Raw genomic sequence first — 20658 nt, forward strand, 5'->3', positions numbered from 1 at the left:
AAGTTAAGAATATCGCAGGGAAATTGCATCAATAGTATCTCTTATTGAAGGAAATTGTGTGAACCTTATAGAATATTGCAGGGAAATTGCTTTAACAATATTGCTATAAACTGGAGGTAGGTGTGTGGGTTTATATCCCCAGGACCTATTTCCCCTGCCGCCCCCCACCACCATTGTGCTGAAATTTTTGGAAGCAGTTTTGAATCCCTCGGGATTCACTATGGATGACTTCTGTTGATACCAAGGATCTTATCACTTATGAGAAATCTTCTGCTGTTCGTATTTGTCTGCTTATCTGTACTTTTGGATTCAGGTAATCATTCCCATCCTGTTATACCTCATTATCTTGTTGTAAGTCTCTGCGTACCTAGGAAAGGTACAAATTGTACTCTCATTAGTCCTTGTGGTATGAGTGAAGCAGAAGGCAATTACAGAATGAAAAGTTGGACGAATGGGAAAGCTCTCTCAAAGAACTGGCACAAACACAATGGGTCAAATGGCCCCCTTCTGTGCTGCAAGCTTCCAGTTCCACAGAAAGACATTTAATAAGGTGGTACTTCACTTCAAATGAAATCACTGTAGCTATGATTCTGATACTCAGTCCAGTTACTGGGAGTCAAGGGAGGTAAAATAATCAGGTACGAACACCCAGAGAAACCAAGTCAATAAAGAAAGGACCCCATTCCTCCAAAGCATTGGAATCTTTAATTTGAAGGTGAGTCAATGGAAGAATATGAGGAAAACAGAGTCTTGCAACAAATAAATTGAAAGCAAAGACAAAGGTTTGGTTATTCTGAAAAGTGTAAGGCAGTGATATTTTGGCCAAAAACAGAATTACCTGGAAAAACTCAGCAGGTCTGGCAGCATCGGCGGTGATATTTGGGTGTTATTCTCACATTTATACTGGATTTTCAAATGCTTCTTCGTTAACCTTTTTTGTGCATTTGTTGGTAAAGTGAGAAGCAGAGTGTGCAAGTATTCATTACTTGTTGAGTTCCATCTCTTTAATCTTTAACCCTTGAATGGATATTGCTTATTCTTTATGGCTTGTGAGAGCACAACAAGAAGGTTAGTTCATCAGCAATGTAACCATCTACTGGCCATCACCTTCACAGCATTGTGTATTACTGGAACCCCTCAGGTTCCCTTCCATTAACACTATATTATTCAGTCAAAACATGCAAATTGATTCTTTTCTGTAGAAAAATGGTTAAGAAATCCTGAAATATGAAGGGTGCAAATACAAATAGCGCTCATGTACACATCACATATACAAGCAGTTGTGTGTATATTTATTTGTGTGCATGTCTCTATACATGAACACACATGCACTCATATACTCTCACATACACACGCTTACAAACATACACGTACTCGCTCATGCACACACACAAACATACTCTTCACACACACACACACACCACAAATGAATGAACAATGAACACACAATTGGTCTTGGCAGGAGACCAGAAACTTCAATTATGCAAATTATTTATTGGAGAGTGCTCTGCAGTATTATTAATTAATGCTTTTATTTTTGAAAAATACAGAGAGTGTACAATTGCTGCTGTTCAGGCTAATTTGCACTAATCTATTTTCAGCTCTTTAATGAATGTTGTGTGAAATGAAAGTCTGCAGCAAGTTACCGTTCCTGCAAATCCTGATGGCACCGATTTAATATCAGAACACTCTGTATAGTCTGAGATCTAAGTATAGAATCTCTGACAGGTGAGATCAGTGCTGTCCAATATGTTAGTCCCTAGACACATCTGGCCAATTGAGAATCCAGATGTGCCTAATTACATTTCTGATTACTGTTATTGGTAATAGACAGCATCACTAGTCATTGTGAGCTCAATACTCAAATTCGCATGGCGTGTGCATGAAATTTAACCTTTTTTGTGCATTTCTTGGTAAAGTGAGAAGCAGAGTGTGCAAGTATTCATTACTTGTTCAGTTCCATCTCTTTAATCACCCTTGAATGGTTATTATCTGGGCCTGGGGCTTTATCAATCTTGAACTCTACTGATCTCTCCAACAAATCATTACCGTCTATTGCGATATTGATAATGCTGTTCAATATTGAGTAGCCACCCCTCAGCTGGAACATAAGCATCATCTACAGGAGTATAGACTGATGCATGAGATTTATTTAGCAGCTCTGTCATAGCCCGAGAGTCAGTCTGAATCTCCCCTGCGGCATTCATTAATGGCTCTCATAGGGAGAATTGCTGGGTTTAGGGAGTTGAGCCTCCAGTCAACATCGATTGTTTGATCATCTTCAGGACTTGGAGAGGCATTTCCCAGAATTTTTCCATAATTAAGTCCAAGATATTCCTTTGCCAATCTCCCAACCCATTGCTGGAGGGAAGCGGTCCAGAACTGCACAGCCTCTGTTACCACTTGCAGTTAAGTAGGTTCATTGTTTCAGCTGGCTTCCTGTGAGAGTCCTTGCAATCAGGATTAGGGTGGAGGGGATGAGATTTTGACAGTTCAAGGTACAGGTTGGGTTGGGGGGGTGGTGGGTGGCTTAAGTTTCCTTTGTGGGGCTGGGATTTGCAACTCCTGCTCCTTGTGACTCCCACAAGGAAATACATATTTTTAATGTTGTTTTTCTGGTCTTGAACTACGACCAACGGCAACAATAACAATTTGTATTTATATAGTACCTTTACTTTAGTAAAATGTCCCAAGGTTTTTCACAGGAGCCATTATCAAACAAAATTTGACAGCAATTGGATGGTTTAATATCTGTGAAATGAATTGACACATGCCAACAATTTCAGACATTAATAAAACCTTTTCCAAACGATCCTCTTCAGTGTAATGAATGAAAAATGGATAAACCATGGAGAGTAGCAGGATTCAGATTGATGGGATCTTTGTCCTGTGGGGAATAAGTAATTATATGGAACTACAAATGTAACCATTAACCAGAAAGTTTCATTCCTTCTTCTGAACTTTTTTTCTAAATAATTCAGAATCCACAAGCACCAAAACCATAATTGGGCCAAATGTTTTCTTAAAATTCACGGGTTATTTTTGTCATTGGAGAGGCTGGCTTTTAAGGTCCATCCCTTGCACAACCGATGGTCTTTCTAGGCCACTTCCGAGGGCAGTTAGAAGTCAACTGTTTGTGTGGCACTGCATGGAGTCACACATGGGCCCATCTCTGGTAAGGACAGCAGACTTCCTTCCTCAAAGGGTCATTAATAAGCCAGGTGAAGTTTTATGACAATCCAGTAGTTTATTGGTCACTTTTATTGATTCCAGATTTTTAACAATTGAATTCACATTCTCAAATGGCTTTGGTGGGATTTTGAACTCCCAGTCGCTGGATTATTGGCCCGGGGATATGGATAACTGTTCCATTAGCTTTACCACCAAACCACATGTACCTGTGGCCAAATTAAATTTAAATTTAAAAGTGGACCAGGGTTATTATCACAAGTCACACACAACTTATGCTGTGGACTGTGTTCAACAACAACATTTAGCATTTATATAATGCCTTTAACAAAGTAAAATGCCCAGGGGTGATTACTGGACAAAATTTGACACTGAATCACCTAAGGAGATATTAGGACAGGTGACCAGGTCTTAAGGAACGTCTGAAAGGAGGAAAACAAGGTAAAGAGGCGGAGAGGTTTAAGGAGTGAATCCCAGAGGGCCCAGGCAACAGAAGGCATGTCACTGCCCATCTGTGAAATTCCATTGGAGCTTCAGCGAGACCTTTGTTTGCAGCATCAGTTGAGGGATTGGGTTGTTCCAGCTGAGCTGAAAAATCAAGAAACCACCCCTAGCAGTCTGGCAGAGATCAGAGGGACCAAAGTCCACTACATGTTTCTTCATTCCATTGAAAAGAAAGGTTTGAAAGTCTTATCAGATTCTTCCTCAGTCTGAACTGCTTGTAGAGATGACAAAATGGCACCCTTTCATGGTATCTCCTGATTCATTGAATGCCTCTCATCATTAATGGATACCATAAGGAATCATTACTATGCCTTCTGCTGATTTTACTCTGTTAATTTAGTTTGTTATTTTAGTTTTTAGAATCAGCTAAGGCGGGAAATGTTAAGATGAGTCTGTTGGCTCCATCCACGGACTTCAACTGGTTCATTAATGCCCTTTAGGGAAAGAACTTGCTGTCCTTACCTGGTCTATATGTGACTTCAGTCCCACACCAAAGGTGCTTTAATTCTTACCTTTCCTCTGAAGTGGCAAACGTATCAAACCTGCTCAGTGGTTTAATAAGAAAGTCCACCACCACCATCTCCAAGGGCACCTAGGGATGGGCAATAAGAGAGTGAATTAAATAAATATGTTTAGGATATATTGATGGTGTGTCCATGGGGACTGATGTTTCTCCATTTTCCTCTTTCAGAACATTTACTACATGAGCAACCAGCAGATCCGTGTGGGGGTGCTGAGTCCCACTATTGATGACAATGACAACAAGTGCCTGGTAGATGTCAACAACAGGCCCAGGCTGATTGAGTGCAGTTATGCCAAAGCCAAGCGAATGAAACTTTATTGGCTTTTTACTCAGGTTAGTATTTTGGTATGAGCCCCTCAGAGAGATGGTTAGACAATGACTATTGGAATCTGGGGTTTTAGTTCATTTACTTTTTAACTAGAATCATAGGAATTGTACAGCACAGAAGGAGACCATTCATCCCATTGTGCTTGTTAATTAATCGTACTCCCCTGACCTTAATTTCTCCTCAGCCCTGTAAATAAACTGATGCAGTATTTGGGATTGGAATAGCTCAGCCAGGGTAAGCACAATTAAAACAAGGCTGTTTGGTGGAGTGTGCTGGCAGATAGAGGCATCCAATGTTGATGAAAAGTCATTTTACTGCCAGGATCGGCAGCTGGATCCTCCTGTTTCTATTTAGGGGGCCAACATTCTAAAGTGGTTAATGTCCCACACAGCAAGGTGATATGTCTCCAGGCCATTAACTCAAGAGTCTTTCTTAGCCTTCCAGAAGGACATAAGAAATAAGAGCAGGGGGAGGGCATTTGGCCCATCGAGTCTGCACCGCCTTTCAATATTATCATGGCTGATCCCTTGGTTTCAATTCCAATTTTCCTCGCACTCCCCTTATCCCCGGATTCCCTGAGAGATCAAAAGATTGTCTATCTCAGCCTCAACTATATTCAACAATGGAGCCTCCACAATCCTCTAGAGAATTTCAAAAAATCACAATCCTTTGAGTGAGAAGATTTCTCCTTATTTCAGTCTTAAATGATTGACCCCTTATCCTGAAATTGTGCCCTTTTATTATAGAATTCCTAGCCAGGAGAAACAACGTCCCATTGCCTAGCCTGTCAATCCCTTTCAGGACCTTGAATGTTTCAATGAGATTACCTCTTATTCTTCTAACAAGAATACAGACCCAATTTCCTCAGCCTCTCATCATAAGGCAACCCCTCATTCAAGGGACCAACCTAGTGAAACTTTGCTGTACTGCTTCCAATGCAAGTATGTCTTTTCCTAAATATGGAGACCAAAATTGTACACAATATTCCAGGTGTGGTCTTACCAAAGTCCCCTTGCAATTGTAGCAAGACTTCTTTATTCTTGTACTCCAATCCCCTTGCAATAAAGACCAACTTGTCATTCGCCTTCCTAATTGCTTGCTGTACCAGCATGCTAACTTCTTATGTTCTTTGTACAAGTACTTTCAAGTCTCTCTGAACATCAACATTTAAAAGTTTCACACCTTTTAAAAAAAATATTCCGCTGTTCTATTCTTATGACCAAAGTTCCAAGCACACCTGCAGAGCTGCGAACCTCAATGAGCACGAAAAATGAATCCACACCTGCTTTTGGAGTCACAGGCACAGCCCAGCACCTCGATCAGTGCCACACAACCCAGGTTCAGTTCAACCTTCAGAACATGTAAGAGATAATTCACACGCGAACAGGAGCAGGTCATTCAGCACCCCCCAAACCTCTACCTCCATTCAGTTAGACCATGGCTGATCTATATCTTAACTGCATTACCTGCCTTTATTTCATGTCTCTTAACTAACAAAAAATTATTCCTCGCAGTCTCAAAATTGACTCGAAATTCATTGGGGGAGAGAATTCTAGGTTTCTATTACCCTTTGTGCTTATCCAGCTTCCCCTTCAATCTCTCTATACTATTCAACTTAGCTACTTCCTGTGTCAGTGAGTTCCGCATTCTCACCATTCTTTGAGTAAAGAAGTTTCTGCTGAATTCCCCATTGGGTTTATTAGTGACTATCTTATACTTATAGCCTCTAGCTCTGGCCTCCTCTGCAAGTGGAAACATCTTCCCTTCGTCCACCCTATTAACCCCCTTCGTAATTTTAAAGATCTCCATCAGGTCTCCTGCTCAGCCTTCTCTTTCGTAGAGAACAGAGTCCCAGCTTGTTCAGTCTTTCCTGATAGGTATAACCTCTCAATTCTGGTATCATCCTTGTGATTCATTTTTGCACCTTCTCCACTGCCTTTATATCCTCTTTTAAAGCACGGAGACTAAACTATGCACAGTAGTCCAAGTCTGGTCTGACCAAGGTTTAACATTACTTCTCCACTTTTCAATTTTATCCCTCTAGAAATGAACCCCTGTGCTTTGTTTATCTTTTTAAAGCCCTCTATTAACCTTTGCTGCTACTATCCGTGATTTATATATCTGTACTACCAGATTCCTCTGTTCTTCTACCCCAGTTAGACTCTTATTTTTCAAGGAGTTTGTGGCCTCTTTATTCCTCCTATTCTTCCTAAAATGTGCCACCTCACACTTACCTATTAATTTGCCAATAACATGCCCATTCTTCAAGCTTATTAATGTCTTCCTGTATTTTGCTGCAGTTCTCCTCAGTATTAACTACACCCCCAAATCTTCAAATTTTGAAATTGCACTTCCAACTCCCGAGTCCAAATCATTTATGTAAATTATGAACAACAGTGGTGTCAGCACCAATCCTTGTGAAACATCACTTCCCACCTTTTGCCATTCTGAGTAGCTACCCTTAGCCACATTTTTCTTTTTCCTGTTTCATAGCTAGCTTGCTATCCATTCTGCTACATGTCCCTGGCTCCACATGTTCTGATGTTGGCCTAATCTACTTACTGAAGGCCTTTTGAAAATATTACATCTCCTCTATCATTCTTGTCTACTCATTATGTCACTTCAACAAATTCAAAAAGGCTGATCAAGCATTACCTTCTGTTTGGAATCCAGGCTAACTACTATATTATATTTACTGTGTTTATAAGTTTTTTCTATTTCATCTTTGACTAAGGATTCCATTCCCTTTCCTGCCACTGAAGTTAAACCAATTGTTCCATAGTTTCCTGGACTTGTTCTGTATCCTTTTTTATGTATAGGATCACATTAACTTTTCAACAGTCTTGAAACAATTCCTTTTAATTTTTATATTTAACATATATGTATATATAAATATATATATGTGTGTGTGTGTGTGTGTGTGTGTGTGTGTAATAGTGCCTCTGCTGTCTTTTCCCTAACTTTGAAAATGCGTGGATGCAATTCATCTGGACCAGAGGATTTATCCTCTTTAAGTTTCATTAGTTTAGCAATTATATCCCCCCTCTCTATCCGAAATGCCTTTATATTTTGTTTAATGTTCTTATGTTATGTCAACCATGTTAGCCTTGCTGGTAAATACTAAGGCAAAGTAATTAATTAATATTTTTGCCATTTCACTGTTATTACCTCTGAGCTTGTCATTTATACCCCATATGTGGCCCTCCCTGTTCTAACATCTACATGAAGAATTGACATGACTATTTATCAGGCTGTCCCTTTATGCTGTCAGAACAGTTTTTTGGTGTCTGCGTTAGTAGACTGCTATGTGTTTTTGGTTGTTTGTAGAGATTGTGGTGGCTCAGGAGCTGGTCCTGTTCAAATTAATTGGTGCAGAAGAGCTGAATCTTTATTTTTCCTTAATGGTTAAATTCTGCTGATTTCCACATGGTTAACTTGTGGCTGAAGTAAAAGAGTAGCAATATCAGCCTGAGTTGAGGAACTGTGGGATGGGAATTGCATTAATTGATCTGAAAGGAAAAGCCGGGAAACTAGTGGGGTAATCGATAATCAGGATTAGTTACACAAACAATAAGTTTGAGAGAAAAAGTTTGAACTTGCATCTAGCTCATATTACACAATTATTTTACTGAAAGCTTATTACTGCTTCATTGGGTGGAATTCATTATGTGAACTTTGTGTTTATTTCTGAGACTCAGACTGGATTTCAGCATTGGTTTAATGTAAGATGCTTCTCACTTCTGTCTACTTGTAAGTTCCCCTATATGAATTGGGGTTGGATTGTCTCCCCTTCATTTGCATTTCACAGCTCACAATTGCCAAAATTCTGCACTAAATTGAGAGCCTCGGTCACAAAGGGACCATAGCAATTGTTGATGACAGATCTTAAAAAAAAATACCCAGAGTTATTTTTATCATCTGTGCACAAGATGCAAGTGTCACTGGCAAGGCCAGCATTTATTATCAATGCCTAATTGCCCTTGAGAAGGTGGTGATGAGCTGCCTCCATCTGGTGTAGGTAGATGCACAGTGCTGTTAGGGAGGGAGTTCCAAGATTTGACCCAGTGACAATGAAGGAACAGCGATATAGTTCCAAGTCAGGATGGTGAGTGAAACTTGAAGGAGAATTTGCAGGCGGCGGTGTTCCCAGGCACCTGCTGCCCTTGTCCTTCTAGAAGGTAGAAGTTGTGGGTTTGGAAGGTATTGTTGAAGGAGCCTTAGTGAGTTGATAGAGGTTTTAAGATTATGAAGTGTTTTGATGAGATAAATAGGTTGTAGATGGTGTAAGGGAAGCTTTAGTGAGATGTTAATCCACATTGTCCTTGATCTGGGACTGGCACTGGTTCAAATGAAAAACATGCCTCATCCCCTAGTGCTGGCACCCTCAGTCTTAATGCTCTGTGCATGGTCCCATCCCCCAACAGATATCCTTGGAGAATTCTGTTTTTAACAGAATCTCTTTAACTCAGATTTTCCGAAGTATGAGATTTTAACACTGTATCCACAGGCTGTACAAAAAGCACTAAATTCTTGGCTCAGTGTAGCTAACAGAGAGAATCTGTAATTATTTAACTGGGATAATTAAATTAGATGCCCCATTTGATATGTATCTATAAACAGTTTGGAAAATTGCTTCATTTAAAATCTTTGTGGATCTGAGTGGATGAGTGTAACCACATGCACAATGGGCCCAATTTTAACTTTAAGGGCTGAATTTTACCGGCCACCCGTGGGAGGGAAATCAAGCGGGCAGGCCTGTAAATTAGGGCACCAATCCATCGGTGGCATGCCCACCACTGGCCCACCTGCCACTGGCCTGTCCACCCCCGCCAGAATATAATGGGCAGCCGGGGGTGGCATTGGGTGGGCTACCCATTCATGGCCCAATTGAGGCCCTTAAGTGGGCATTTAATGTCCAATTAAAGGCCTCATCCTGCCACCAGTCCGATTTAACTGGTGGCTGGAGAGGCCTGCACCCAATGTGGACCCCAGTAGGTTTGACCCTGTGGCTGCTGGTCAGCGAAAGGAGGTGGGTTGCCTCTTTCCCGTGCCCTCGTGCCAATTGGAGGGACTTGTCCCTCCCCACAGTTTTGCTTTCTCGCTTGCGCCCTAACCAACATATTTCCCACCCCCCCTCACTGAGGGCTGCCAACATAGCCCCAGCGAGATCTTGAACCTACCTGGGTTTCAGGGCATCCATGGCTCCTCCTCCTCCCGGGCTGTGGCCACTGATCCTGCTATGGCGCAAAGCTGCTGGCCTCTGATTGCCCGGCAGCCCTATGAAGTGGGACATCCTCCCAAAGATGGACAGAAGTCCCACCTCGTACTAATTAAAGGGCCATCTCCCAAAAAATTAAAGCTGGGCAAGCCAGCCAAGCGGAGGTGGGCTCACTCCCAATGTTTACACTGGGGGGGCAGGGAGCCACTCCTCAGCATATAATCCAGCCCTAAGTGAATGGGCTTTAAGTGAATTTAAAACTTGCCCAATGTATCAATTATAGATTAGGTTGGAAGAGAAGTGAACTCACTCTGAACGCGTGTTCACAGTGGGAGTGGGAATTGAACCCATGACCTTCTGACTGAGAACGAGCGAGACTGTTACCGACTGAACCATGGCTGAAACCTGCAATCCATTATGTGTGAACATAAGAAATAGGAGCTGGAGTAAGCGATTTGACCCTTCGAGCCTGCTCCACGAATCAAAAGATCATGGCAGATCTTCTACCTCAACTCCACCTTCCCACACCATCTCCATACCTCTTAATTAGTATTCAAAAATCTATCGATCTCTGTCTTGAATATACTCAATGACTGAGCATTCACAGCTCTCTGGGGTAGAGATTTCTGAATGTTCACAACTCTTTGAGATTCTGTTCATAAAATCAGAAACTAATTTCATGTTGTAACATTCACTGAGGGCTGTGGCGCAATCACCAAGTTATGAAGTTACTCTCATACTTTATGCCTTGTTGCTGCTGAATAATCTGCTCATGGCTCATTAGTCTCCATTATTGTGATTGCGCAAGTTTCCATTCCCAGTCACTGACACGTCCTAGCCCTATGGTTAGAGCGAGTGTTGTTTACTGTAATCAGATCCCAGTGGCTGAGATGCAACAGATGAAATTCGTCCAGGAATTGCAGCATAGGCACTAAATTAGCCCCTAATGCTGGCTTTCAGCAGACATCTGATGAACACGTTAAACAAGGATGTCATTTTGGAGCAGCCTGCATTTGACTCATGGGAACCAAGTTTCATGGGAAAATACCATGCTATTAAACTGTCACAGCTTGAGAATACAACATTCATGGATAAATTCTTCTTTCAACAACTTATATTTATATAGCATTTATAAATAATAAAGCATCTCAAAGGCATTCCATATGAGCATTAGGGACTATACTTTGACACAAAACCACCTGAGAAGGTATTCCCTCTCTCGTAGTTCCACAAAGCAAGGAGGACGCTTGCCACAGAATACTTCCTGTGCCCGTTACTTGAATGTGGAGTCTTTTAACATGGGGAGGCCGATACACTGCAGCTACCACACGGTTCTGGCTAACCAGGGAACTCTCCCACTCTTACTACCTGCCATAGCTTTATTAGAAGGATTTCCAGGTTTATAATCAACCTGTTTGGCCATGTTATGGAAGCACCTCCTGTGGCCATCAAGTCCCAAACCCAAACTCAAACCCAGAGCTTTCAGCTCAGAGGCAGGGATGCTATCCACTGCACCACAGGACCTCCCTTAGAGCAATATTAGGACAATTGACAAAAAGCTTAGTCAAAAAGTTAGGTTTTAAGCAGTGTCTTAAAGGAAGAAAGAGAGAGAGATGGAGAGGTTTATTGGGGGTATTCCAGAGCTTAGGACCTCAGCAGCTGAAAGCATAGACACCAATGATGAAGCGATTAAAATTAGTGATGCTCTTGAACAGAAATGATGTATTTATTATCACCAGCAACTTAGGGCGAACTTGGTGTTGGCAGCAAGGGTCCTACCTACTGGTTGGGGAATTGGTGGGAGCCCCACGTTGCTTATCTCTAGTAAGCCTGACAGAATAAAATCCAATCATGCACTCAGCTGGACAGCGTCAGGCCTCCCACTCAATCAAGGCCCCAGTCAGGTGAAATCCTGCCCTGAGAGCTGTCAGCCAATCAGAGGCCAGCTGCTCTCCACAGTGCCACTATAAGAGCAGTGGCTGCTGCTGGTAATGCACTGAGGCCTTCAGGGCTCATTGCTGGAAGGCAGGACGGGGCTAATGGAAAGGGGGTTGCCCACATGGTGTTTGGAGGGGTGATCGGATGCAAAGGCAGGTGGGCAGCCCACAATGCTGGCTCCTTAATCGGGCACTGAAAGCCTCGGAATGAGGGCCACCCCCACACTACGAGGTTGCAGGTACACACGATAGGACTTGCTGGATAGCTTTCAGGAGGAGCGTGAGAACCATGCAAGTCCCATTAAATCCCTGAGCCACCATTAAATCCCGGTGGGATCAAGGATAATTACTCTCAAGTGGCTTGCTAATGCACCTAACTGACACCTTGCTACCAGCAGGCGGATTCCCACATCGGGCCCTTCCTCCCCCCCTCCAAAGACAATTTTCCAGCCGTTGGGAATTGGACATAGGGGCTCCTCCCCAATTCTCCTGGCTCACCACCATCCTGCTTGCTCCAGGGGGCTCCACTAAATTCCACCTTTACAATGGGATTTAAGCAAAAAACATTAGAAATACTCAGCAGGTCTCCAGCATCTGTGGAGAGAGAAACAGGGTGAATGATTCAGAACCGTGAAATGTTAGAGTTTTAACAAGATTGCAAGTACAGAGACAGGGAAGGGTGTTGGGGGATGGAGAAGGAGGAAACATAGGGAGCTAAGAAGAAAAGGGAGAGTCTGTGATAAGGTGGAAAGCAGGAGTGATTAATTAAACAGCAGATTCATTACCGGCACATTCTGTACTGGAAAATGGGGGCAGAGACTATGTTCTGAAGTTGTTGAACTCAGTGTTGGGATGAAAGACTGTAAAGTGCCCAATCAAAAGATGAGCTGCTGCTCATCTAGTTTACGTTGAACTTCACTGGAACAATGTGGGACGCTGAGGCCAGCGTGAGAGTGGGGCAGGGAATTGAAATGGCAGAAACCAGCACTCGTGGTTAAGCTTGTGGAACGGACAGAGGTTTTCCACAATGTGATTGCCCAATCTGCGTTTAGCCAGTGTAGAGGAGACGCATGTCGTGAGCAGAGAATACAGAATATGAAGATGTACATGTAAATCGCTGTTTCAACTGGAAGAATTGTTTAGGTCGTTTTAGTAACAAGGGAAGAAAAGGTGAAAGGGCAGAAATTATGGCCAGGATTTTTCGCTGAGCGGGCGGGCGAGCATCCTGACATCATCGTGTACTTGCGCAATATTTCGGTCAGCGGGTGCACGTTAAAATCAGAGGCGTGCCTGCTGACAATTAAGAGGGCAATTAAGCTCATTAACGGTGCAATGAAATAGGAATTTTCGCTGCCCATAATGGTTGGCGGGCGGGCAAATCGGCCAGGCGGCCTTTGCATTTCTCAGGAAACTTCATCCAAGAATGGGGTGAGGTTTCCGTTATTAAATTTTTTAAAAATCTATGCGCAGAATGTTTATAATATCTATGCTCAGGTGTTGCTTGTGTCGTGTGAACATTGTTTGCCAGATTTAAAAATCTTAATTTGATATTTTTTGAAGTCTTCAGCTCCCTGTGGGAGCTCTCTGCCTTCAGGGAGCTTTCTTTCCACGCTCTCCCACGCCTGCATTAGCTTCAGCACTCACCCTCCTCCTGCCCACAGTCCCCGCCAGCCAGTGTGAAATCGCTGTTGGGGGCCAGTTGCAGTTGGCAGTCTGTTACCCGCCACTCCTGGGCCTACCGATCACACCCACACACTGAGCTAAAAATCCTGCCCTATATTTCAAACTTTGAACATTCGGAGTATTTTATCTTTGTATTAGGTTGCAGTGATAGTTCACTTTGTCAAGTTGAAATGAAGACTTTGGTCTATTGCCTTGTGAGATCCAGTGAAAGATTGAGGTAGGGCAACAGCAAAAACACACAGAAGAATAAGCCAGGACGTAATAAATGATAAGCTGTAGCCACAATTGGGTTTTAAAATCCTGCTGACTGTAGACAGGATGGAAGACCTGAAAGACGTACGAAATGTTGGTCTCTGTGAGTATCTCTTCCTCTCATGCCTCTGAGTCAGAAGGTCATGAGCTCAAGTCCCGCTGCAGAGACATGTTCATGTAATCCAGGCTGACGTTCCCAGTGCTGTACTGAGGAAGCACTGTGCTATCTGATGATCACGTGATAACCTGGTCATTATAGAAGTTTATGGTACAGTAAGAGGTCGTTTGGCCCATCGTGTCTGCGCCAGATGAAAAACGAGCCACCCAGCCTAATCTCACTTTCCAGCATTTGGTCCGTGGCCCTGCAGGTTACAGCACTTGAGTCATAGAGTCATAGAGGTGTGGAGCACAGAAAAAGGCCCTTCAACCCATCGAGGCTGTACCAGTCAAACAGTACCTAACTATTCTAATCCCATTTTCCAGCACTAGGCCCATAGCCTTGTATGCCATGGCATCGCAAGTGCACATCTAAATACTTCTTAACTGTTATGAAGGTTTCTGCCTCTACCACCCTTTCAGGCAGTGAATTCCAGATTCCCACCACCCTCTGGGTGAAAAAATTCTTCCTCGCATCCCCTCTAAACCTCCTGCCCCTTACCTTAAGTCTATGCACCCTGGTTATTGATCCCTCCACCAAGGGGAAAAGTTCCTTCCTGTCTATCCTATCTATGCCCCTCATAATTTTGTACACCTTAATCTTGTCCCCCCTCAATCTCCTCTGCTCCAGGGAAAATAACCCCAGTTTATCCAATCTCTCCAGCCCAGGCAACATCCTGGTAAATTTCCTCTGCACTCTCTCTTGTGCAATCACATCCTTCCTGTAATGCGGATTCCTGAACTGCACGCAATACTCTAGCTGTGGCCTAACCAGTGTTTTATACAGTTAAGATTTATTAATTAATTGATATAGACTTAATAACTAAATTCAAATTCCATGAGCCATGGTAGGATTTGAACACACATCTCCAGAGTATTAGCCTGAGCCTCTGGATTACTAATCCAGTGATATTACCACTATGCCACTCTCTCCCTTTTTATCATTAACCGCACACTCAAAGTAACCCTTTGATCCCACTGTCCTTGAAAACTACCGCCCCATGTCCAACCTCCCTTTCCTCTATAAAGTTTCTGAACATGTTGTCAGCTCCTATGTTCATCTTTTCCGCACCATTTTTGAGCCTCCCCAAGTTTCCTTCACTATGTCAGCACTGAAATGGCAGTAATAAATTGCACTATATGAGAACATGACTTTAGTTTACTATCAATTCTGATCCTCTCAACCTAGATAGATTCCATAGATTCCAATAACTTGAGGTGCATATCCAGGCACCTTTTAAACGAGTTGAGGGTTTCTGCCTCTACCACCCTTTCAGGCAGTGAGTTCCAGGCCCCCTACCATCCTCTAGGTGAAAAACCTTTTGCTCACCTCTTCTCTAGTCTTTCTACCAATCACTTTAAATCTATGCCCCCTGGTCACTGACCTATCTGCTAAAGTAAAAAGGGCCTTCCCACTCACTCTCTCCAGACTCCTCACAATTCTGTACATCTCAATCAAATCTCCCCTCAGCCTCCTCTGTTCCAAGGAGAACAACGCCAACCTATCCAATCTCTCCTCATAGCTGCAATTTTTCAGTCCTGGCAACATCCTTGTAAAGCTCCTCTGTACCCTCTCTAATGTAATTTCATCCTTTCTGTCATGAGGTGGCCAGAACTGCACACAGCACTCAAGTTGTGGTCTAAACTAAAAAACTAAATGTTTTATACAGTTCTAGTATAACCTCCCTGCTCTTATATTCTATGCCTCAGCTAATAAATGAAAGGATTCCATATGCCAGGCATGGCCAAACTGCGGCTCAGAAGCCACATGAGGCTCCTTGAGACTTCAACTGTGGCTCATGAAAAAATATTGAGTGAACACCTTTTTCCATCTCAATTTAATAGAAACTGTGTTCCGACCCAAACTTACTTGCTCACTGGGAGCAGACTTCGGGGACTCCAAGTCCCAACAGTCTTTGGACTTGCCACGTGTGCCTAGGTCAGGAATGGGATGTGGGACCTCGTGCAAAGCCTTGCTAAAATCCATGTAAACCCCATCAATCCTCCTTGTTACTTCCTCCAAAAATTCAATCAAATTACTCAGATGCGACCTTCCCCTTAACAAAATCCATGCTGACTGTCCTTGATTAATCCACACAGTTCACCCTATTCCTCAGAATTGATTCCAATAACTTTCCCACTACCGAGGTCAGACTGACTGGCCTCTAATTATTCGGTCGGTCCCTCACTCCCTTTTTAAACAAAGGTACAACATTAGCAGACCTCCAAGTCTCAGGCACCACAGCTGTATCCAATGAGGATTGGAAAATGATGGTCAGACCCTGTGCAATTTCTTCCCTGGCTTCATCTTGACTCACATCCTCCGCCTCCACACATAGCTTATATTTTTAGTCTTTTATGGACCTACTGTTTCCTTAGTTGTCCTCTTAATCTTAATGTATTGATAAAACATCTTTGGGTTCTCCTTGATTTTGTTTGCCAATATTCTTTCATGCCTTTACTTTGTTTTCCTAATTTCCTTCTTGATCTCACCCCTCCATTTTCTGTATTCCTCTCGGCTTTCTGTAATATTGAGTTCTCGGTGTCTAACATAAGCTTTCCTTTTCTGCCATATCTTATCCTGTAAGCTCCTTGACATCCAGGGGTCTCTAGATTTGGCCATCCTATCCTTTTCCTTTGTGGGAACATGTTTCCTTTAAACCCCTTGAATCTCCCCTTCAAGTGCTTCCCACTGCCCTGGCACTGATTTACCTTCAAGTAGCTGTATCCAGTCTACTTTTGCTAAAACACTCCTCAGCTTAGTAAAATTGGCCTTGCCTCAATTTAGAACGTTAACTACTGTTCTATCTCTGTCCTTTTCCATAATTATGTTAAAATTAACTGAATTATGATCATTACCACCAAAATGCTCTCACACTGCCACCGCTTCCATCTGTCCAGCTTGGTTTCCTAAAACTAAGTCTAGAACTGCATCCTCTCTTGTTGGACTTGCTACATACTGGCCAAAAAAGTTCTCCTGAATGCACCTAAAGAATTTTGTTTCCTCCATTCCTTTCACATTAAAACTATCTCAGTTAATATTGGGGTATTTAAAATCCCCTACTATTACTGCCCTATTGTTTTTGCACTTTACAGAGATTCTGCCTACGTACTTGCTCTTCTATCTCCCTCTGACTGTTTGGGTTCTATGGTACACTCCCAGTAGTGTGACTGTCCCTTCTTTTATTGCTAAGCTCCATCCATATGATCCTCAATTGATGACCCTTCTAACATATCATCCCTCTTCACATTTGTAATTGCTTCTCTGACCAAAATTGCCGTCCTCCCTCCCTTTTTATCCCCCTCTCTATCTCGTCTGAAAACTCTATAACCAGAGATATTGAGCTGCCGTTCTTGCCCCTCTTTAAGCCATGTTTCTGTAATAGCTGTGATATCATATCACTTTCACATTGCTGTTAGTAGGTTGCTGTCGTGCACGCAAATCAATTTCAACATTTTGTACAGTACAACAGTGACCACATCTCAAAAAGTGCTTCGTTGGCTGTGAAGCACTTCAGGACATCCTGGCACTGGGTTTGACAGTCCCCCCTGCCAGACCTGTTTTCAGCAGCGGCTGGGGGAGGGTGGAGGGGTGCATGTAAAATATGAGGGGTGGCAAGTCCACCCCTGAGCTGCCCCTCATAATATGCTAGGTGGGATGGCACTGAAATTGGCAGTCCACCCCACCCTATTTTTAAATAAATAATTAATGGTCAAGCCAATTGACCCGAATATTATGCTACCCGTACCACAATACAGTTAGCCTGGGCAGGCCATTTTTTAAACACAAGTTGTAAAAAGTTGGGAAGGAAGTGGGGTCACTGGGAGTTGTGCCCTCTGTACATCTGGAGCACATCCCTCCAGGATGTTACATATCCCCCCGCCCTTTGTTCCTCCCTGTTTAGCCTCCAAAACCATTCCCCCTCCCCCTTTCCCCCTCAGCCCCCTACCTAGGCTGCATAATCCCTCCAAGCTCTAAGAACTGGGGACTCGCCCATGGTTCCAGGGTCCATTGAAGTTCTGTGTGGGCCAGCTTGCAGTCCCAGCAGCGCACATTACCCTGTTCAAGCAGGCCAACACAGAACCTCTGATTGGCTGGCAGTTCTCAAGGAGGGGCTTCCTCCCACTGATGAGCAGAAGTCCCACTCTCTACCTGCTTAGCTCACTGGTGGTGCATTATGACTTTAAGGCAGCCTTTCTTTTAGGTGGGTCAGCCATTGGCTGACTCTTGCAATGGTAGGGGGTGTGGGTTGGGGGGTGGTGGTGGTGGAAGAGAGCAATATGCCCCCCACCATGAAATCCAGCCCCTGAGGTTGTGAAAGGTGCTATAGAAATGCAAGTCTTTTGCTTTTCTTTTTACTGTTCCATTTTGGAAAGGAATTTGTGCAAGATTTATACATAAGAATGTCACATTTTAATTAAACTCACAGAGGCTTAAAATCAACTTCCACAATCACTTCAAAAAGAATTCATTGTCCATGAAACACTTTAGGATATCCTGGGGATGTAAAAGTTGTTTATCAGTGTAAGTCCTTTGCTCTTTGTTTCGTCATAATTCTGTGTGAAAAAAGAGTTCTTCTAAAGGTAATTTTGATGAAGCTGTATTAGATCTTCATTGTTTCAGCGAAATTGGGCCCATGTTTTCAAACCTTCCTCACAACTCTGCTCTCTTACTCTGGTGAATCCTCAGTGCAGCCGTCCCATGGCTGAAATATCTTTCCTACATGAAGGAGCACAAAACCACAGCCAGTACTGTGGCCTGTCCAATATCAGTAGAAATTCAACATCAGCCTTTAACAGTCAGCCTTTTTATTATTTTTAAAAAGAAAGTCATGCATTTTATGGCACCTTTAATGACTTCAGAATGTTTCAAAACATTCTACAACCAATGAGGTACTTTTTCAGGGTAGTCACTGATGTAGGAAAGCAGCAGCCAATTTATGCACCACAAGATCCCACAAACAGTGATGCAGATTTGACAAGGACGCCAAGGGGAGTGCCCTTCTTCAAACAGTGGTCATGGGACCTTTAATAGGGACCTCACTTTAGCATCATATCCTAAAGTCAGTACCTCCAACAGTGCAGCAGTCTCTCAGAACTGCCACTCCAACAGCACAGCACCAGCTCAGTACTGTGCCTCCAATAGTGCAGGGTGCCCTCAGTACTGACTTCTGACACTGCAGTGCTCCCTCAGTATTGCTCCTCTCTCAGTACTGCCCTCCAACAGTGCAGTTCTCCCTCAGTACTGTACTTCCAATAGTGCAGGGTCCCTCCATACTTACCTCCGACAGTGCAGTGCTCCCTTAGTACTGTACCTCCAATAGTGCAGGGTGCCCTCAGTATTTACCTCCAACAGTGCAGTGCTCCTACCGTACTGCCCCTCCGACAATGCAGTGTACTCTCAGTGTTTCCCTTTGGACAGTGCAGTGCTCCCTCAATAGTGCCCATTGACAGTACAGTGATCCCTCAATACTGACCCTCAAATGGTGCAGCACTATCTGAGTAGTGACCCTCCAACAATGCAGTGCTCCCTCAGTGCTGCACTGGAGTGTTTGCCTCGATTTTTGCACTCAGATCTCAAGTGAGACTCTGCACCACAACTTTCTGACTCAGTGCTGAGGGAGCGACAGCTCACATGCACAATCTTGCACTGGGTGGGTTGATTCATTCAATTTAACCTTTCTGTTTCTAATTTCAAATGCAGACTCAACAGAGAGGTGGAAAAAAACAAGCATACAAAAATGATGGCCAAAAATGTCCCTCCGATCCATCCAGCTTGTCCCATATGGTGTGCTGTTGCACACAGCACAATAGACATTCTGCATGTAATCTCCTGGAGAGGTGCAAAAGATAGAAACAGAGCCAATTAGAAAGAAAAAATACAATAGCATCAACTCAGATTTATACGGTGCCTTTAGCATAACAAAATGTCCCAAGGTCACAGAAGCATCAGAAAACAGTATGGCACCAAGCCACATAAGGCTTAGATGGCCAAAAGCTTATTCAAGGAGGTAGGTTTTAAGGAGTGCCTTAAGGAAGAAAGCAAGGTAGAGAGGCTGAGAGGTTTAGGGAAGGAATTCCAGAGCTTGGCGTCCTGACAGCTGAAGGCATGTCCATGAATGGTGGAGCAATTAAAATCGAGGATTGGGAAATCTGGAACATTCCTATCGGATCCCTTTCATTTTTTGAAACTAGGCCCAGAAAATTTTAATTTTTTGCTACCATTTTTAATGTGTGTGGATGAGGTACTTGTACTTTCTGTCCAAGCAGATTTTTCTATTGCTTGTGTTTTGAGTTCAGCCATCAAGGCAAAAGAGCCTTTGGATGGAGTGAAGATTTCTCAACCAGTTTGAAGTTAATTTGTTGGAAACTTCTGTTGTTCCAGGCATTAAATCGATGCATTTTTTAAAAAAATTATACCTTTGTGCATTGCTTTGTGCTGTTTAGCAATTGGTTTATTGTCCTTTATGTGGGTGGTGGTGGAGGGGGGGTGCCTCTGGTCTTTTTTTTATTCCACCCCATTACAATTTTTTGGATCTTCTTAACAACAACAACTTGAAATTTAGAATGGCCCATTCCCTTGTCAACAACAGCAGCAGGTTACATTTATATAGCACTTTTAATATAGTAAAACACCCCAAAATGCTTCACAGGACTGTTAGCAAACAAAGTTTGATGCCGACCCACATACAGACAACCATATTATGACCAGTGACCAAAGATTGGCCAGGGATAGACTTTAAGGAGTATCTTAAAGGGGGAGAGAGAGGGGTGGAAATGGAGAGATTTATGGAGGGAATTTCAGTGCTTTAGGCCTAGGCACCTGAAGGCACAACCACCAGTGGTGGAGGGATTAAGATAAGTGATG

General features: G+C 43.1%; 1 protein-coding gene across 2 annotated transcripts in view; it reads left to right on the top strand.

The window, feature by feature from the left end:
• galnt18b (UDP-N-acetyl-alpha-D-galactosamine:polypeptide N-acetylgalactosaminyltransferase 18b) overlaps positions 1-20658 on the top strand; it is a 321574-nt gene that overhangs the window by 263018 nt on the left and 37898 nt on the right. For both annotated transcript variants that reach the window (XM_041197647.1, XM_041197648.1), the window contains one exon: positions 4385-4549. In XM_041197647.1, coding sequence (XP_041053581.1) covers positions 4385-4549 — 165 coding nt within the window. The remainder of the gene's footprint in view (positions 1-4384; positions 4550-20658) is intronic.

This window comes from Carcharodon carcharias, chromosome 10 (genome assembly GCF_017639515.1).
Source record: "Carcharodon carcharias isolate sCarCar2 chromosome 10, sCarCar2.pri, whole genome shotgun sequence".
Classification (NCBI taxonomy): domain Eukaryota; kingdom Metazoa; phylum Chordata; class Chondrichthyes; order Lamniformes; family Lamnidae; genus Carcharodon; species Carcharodon carcharias.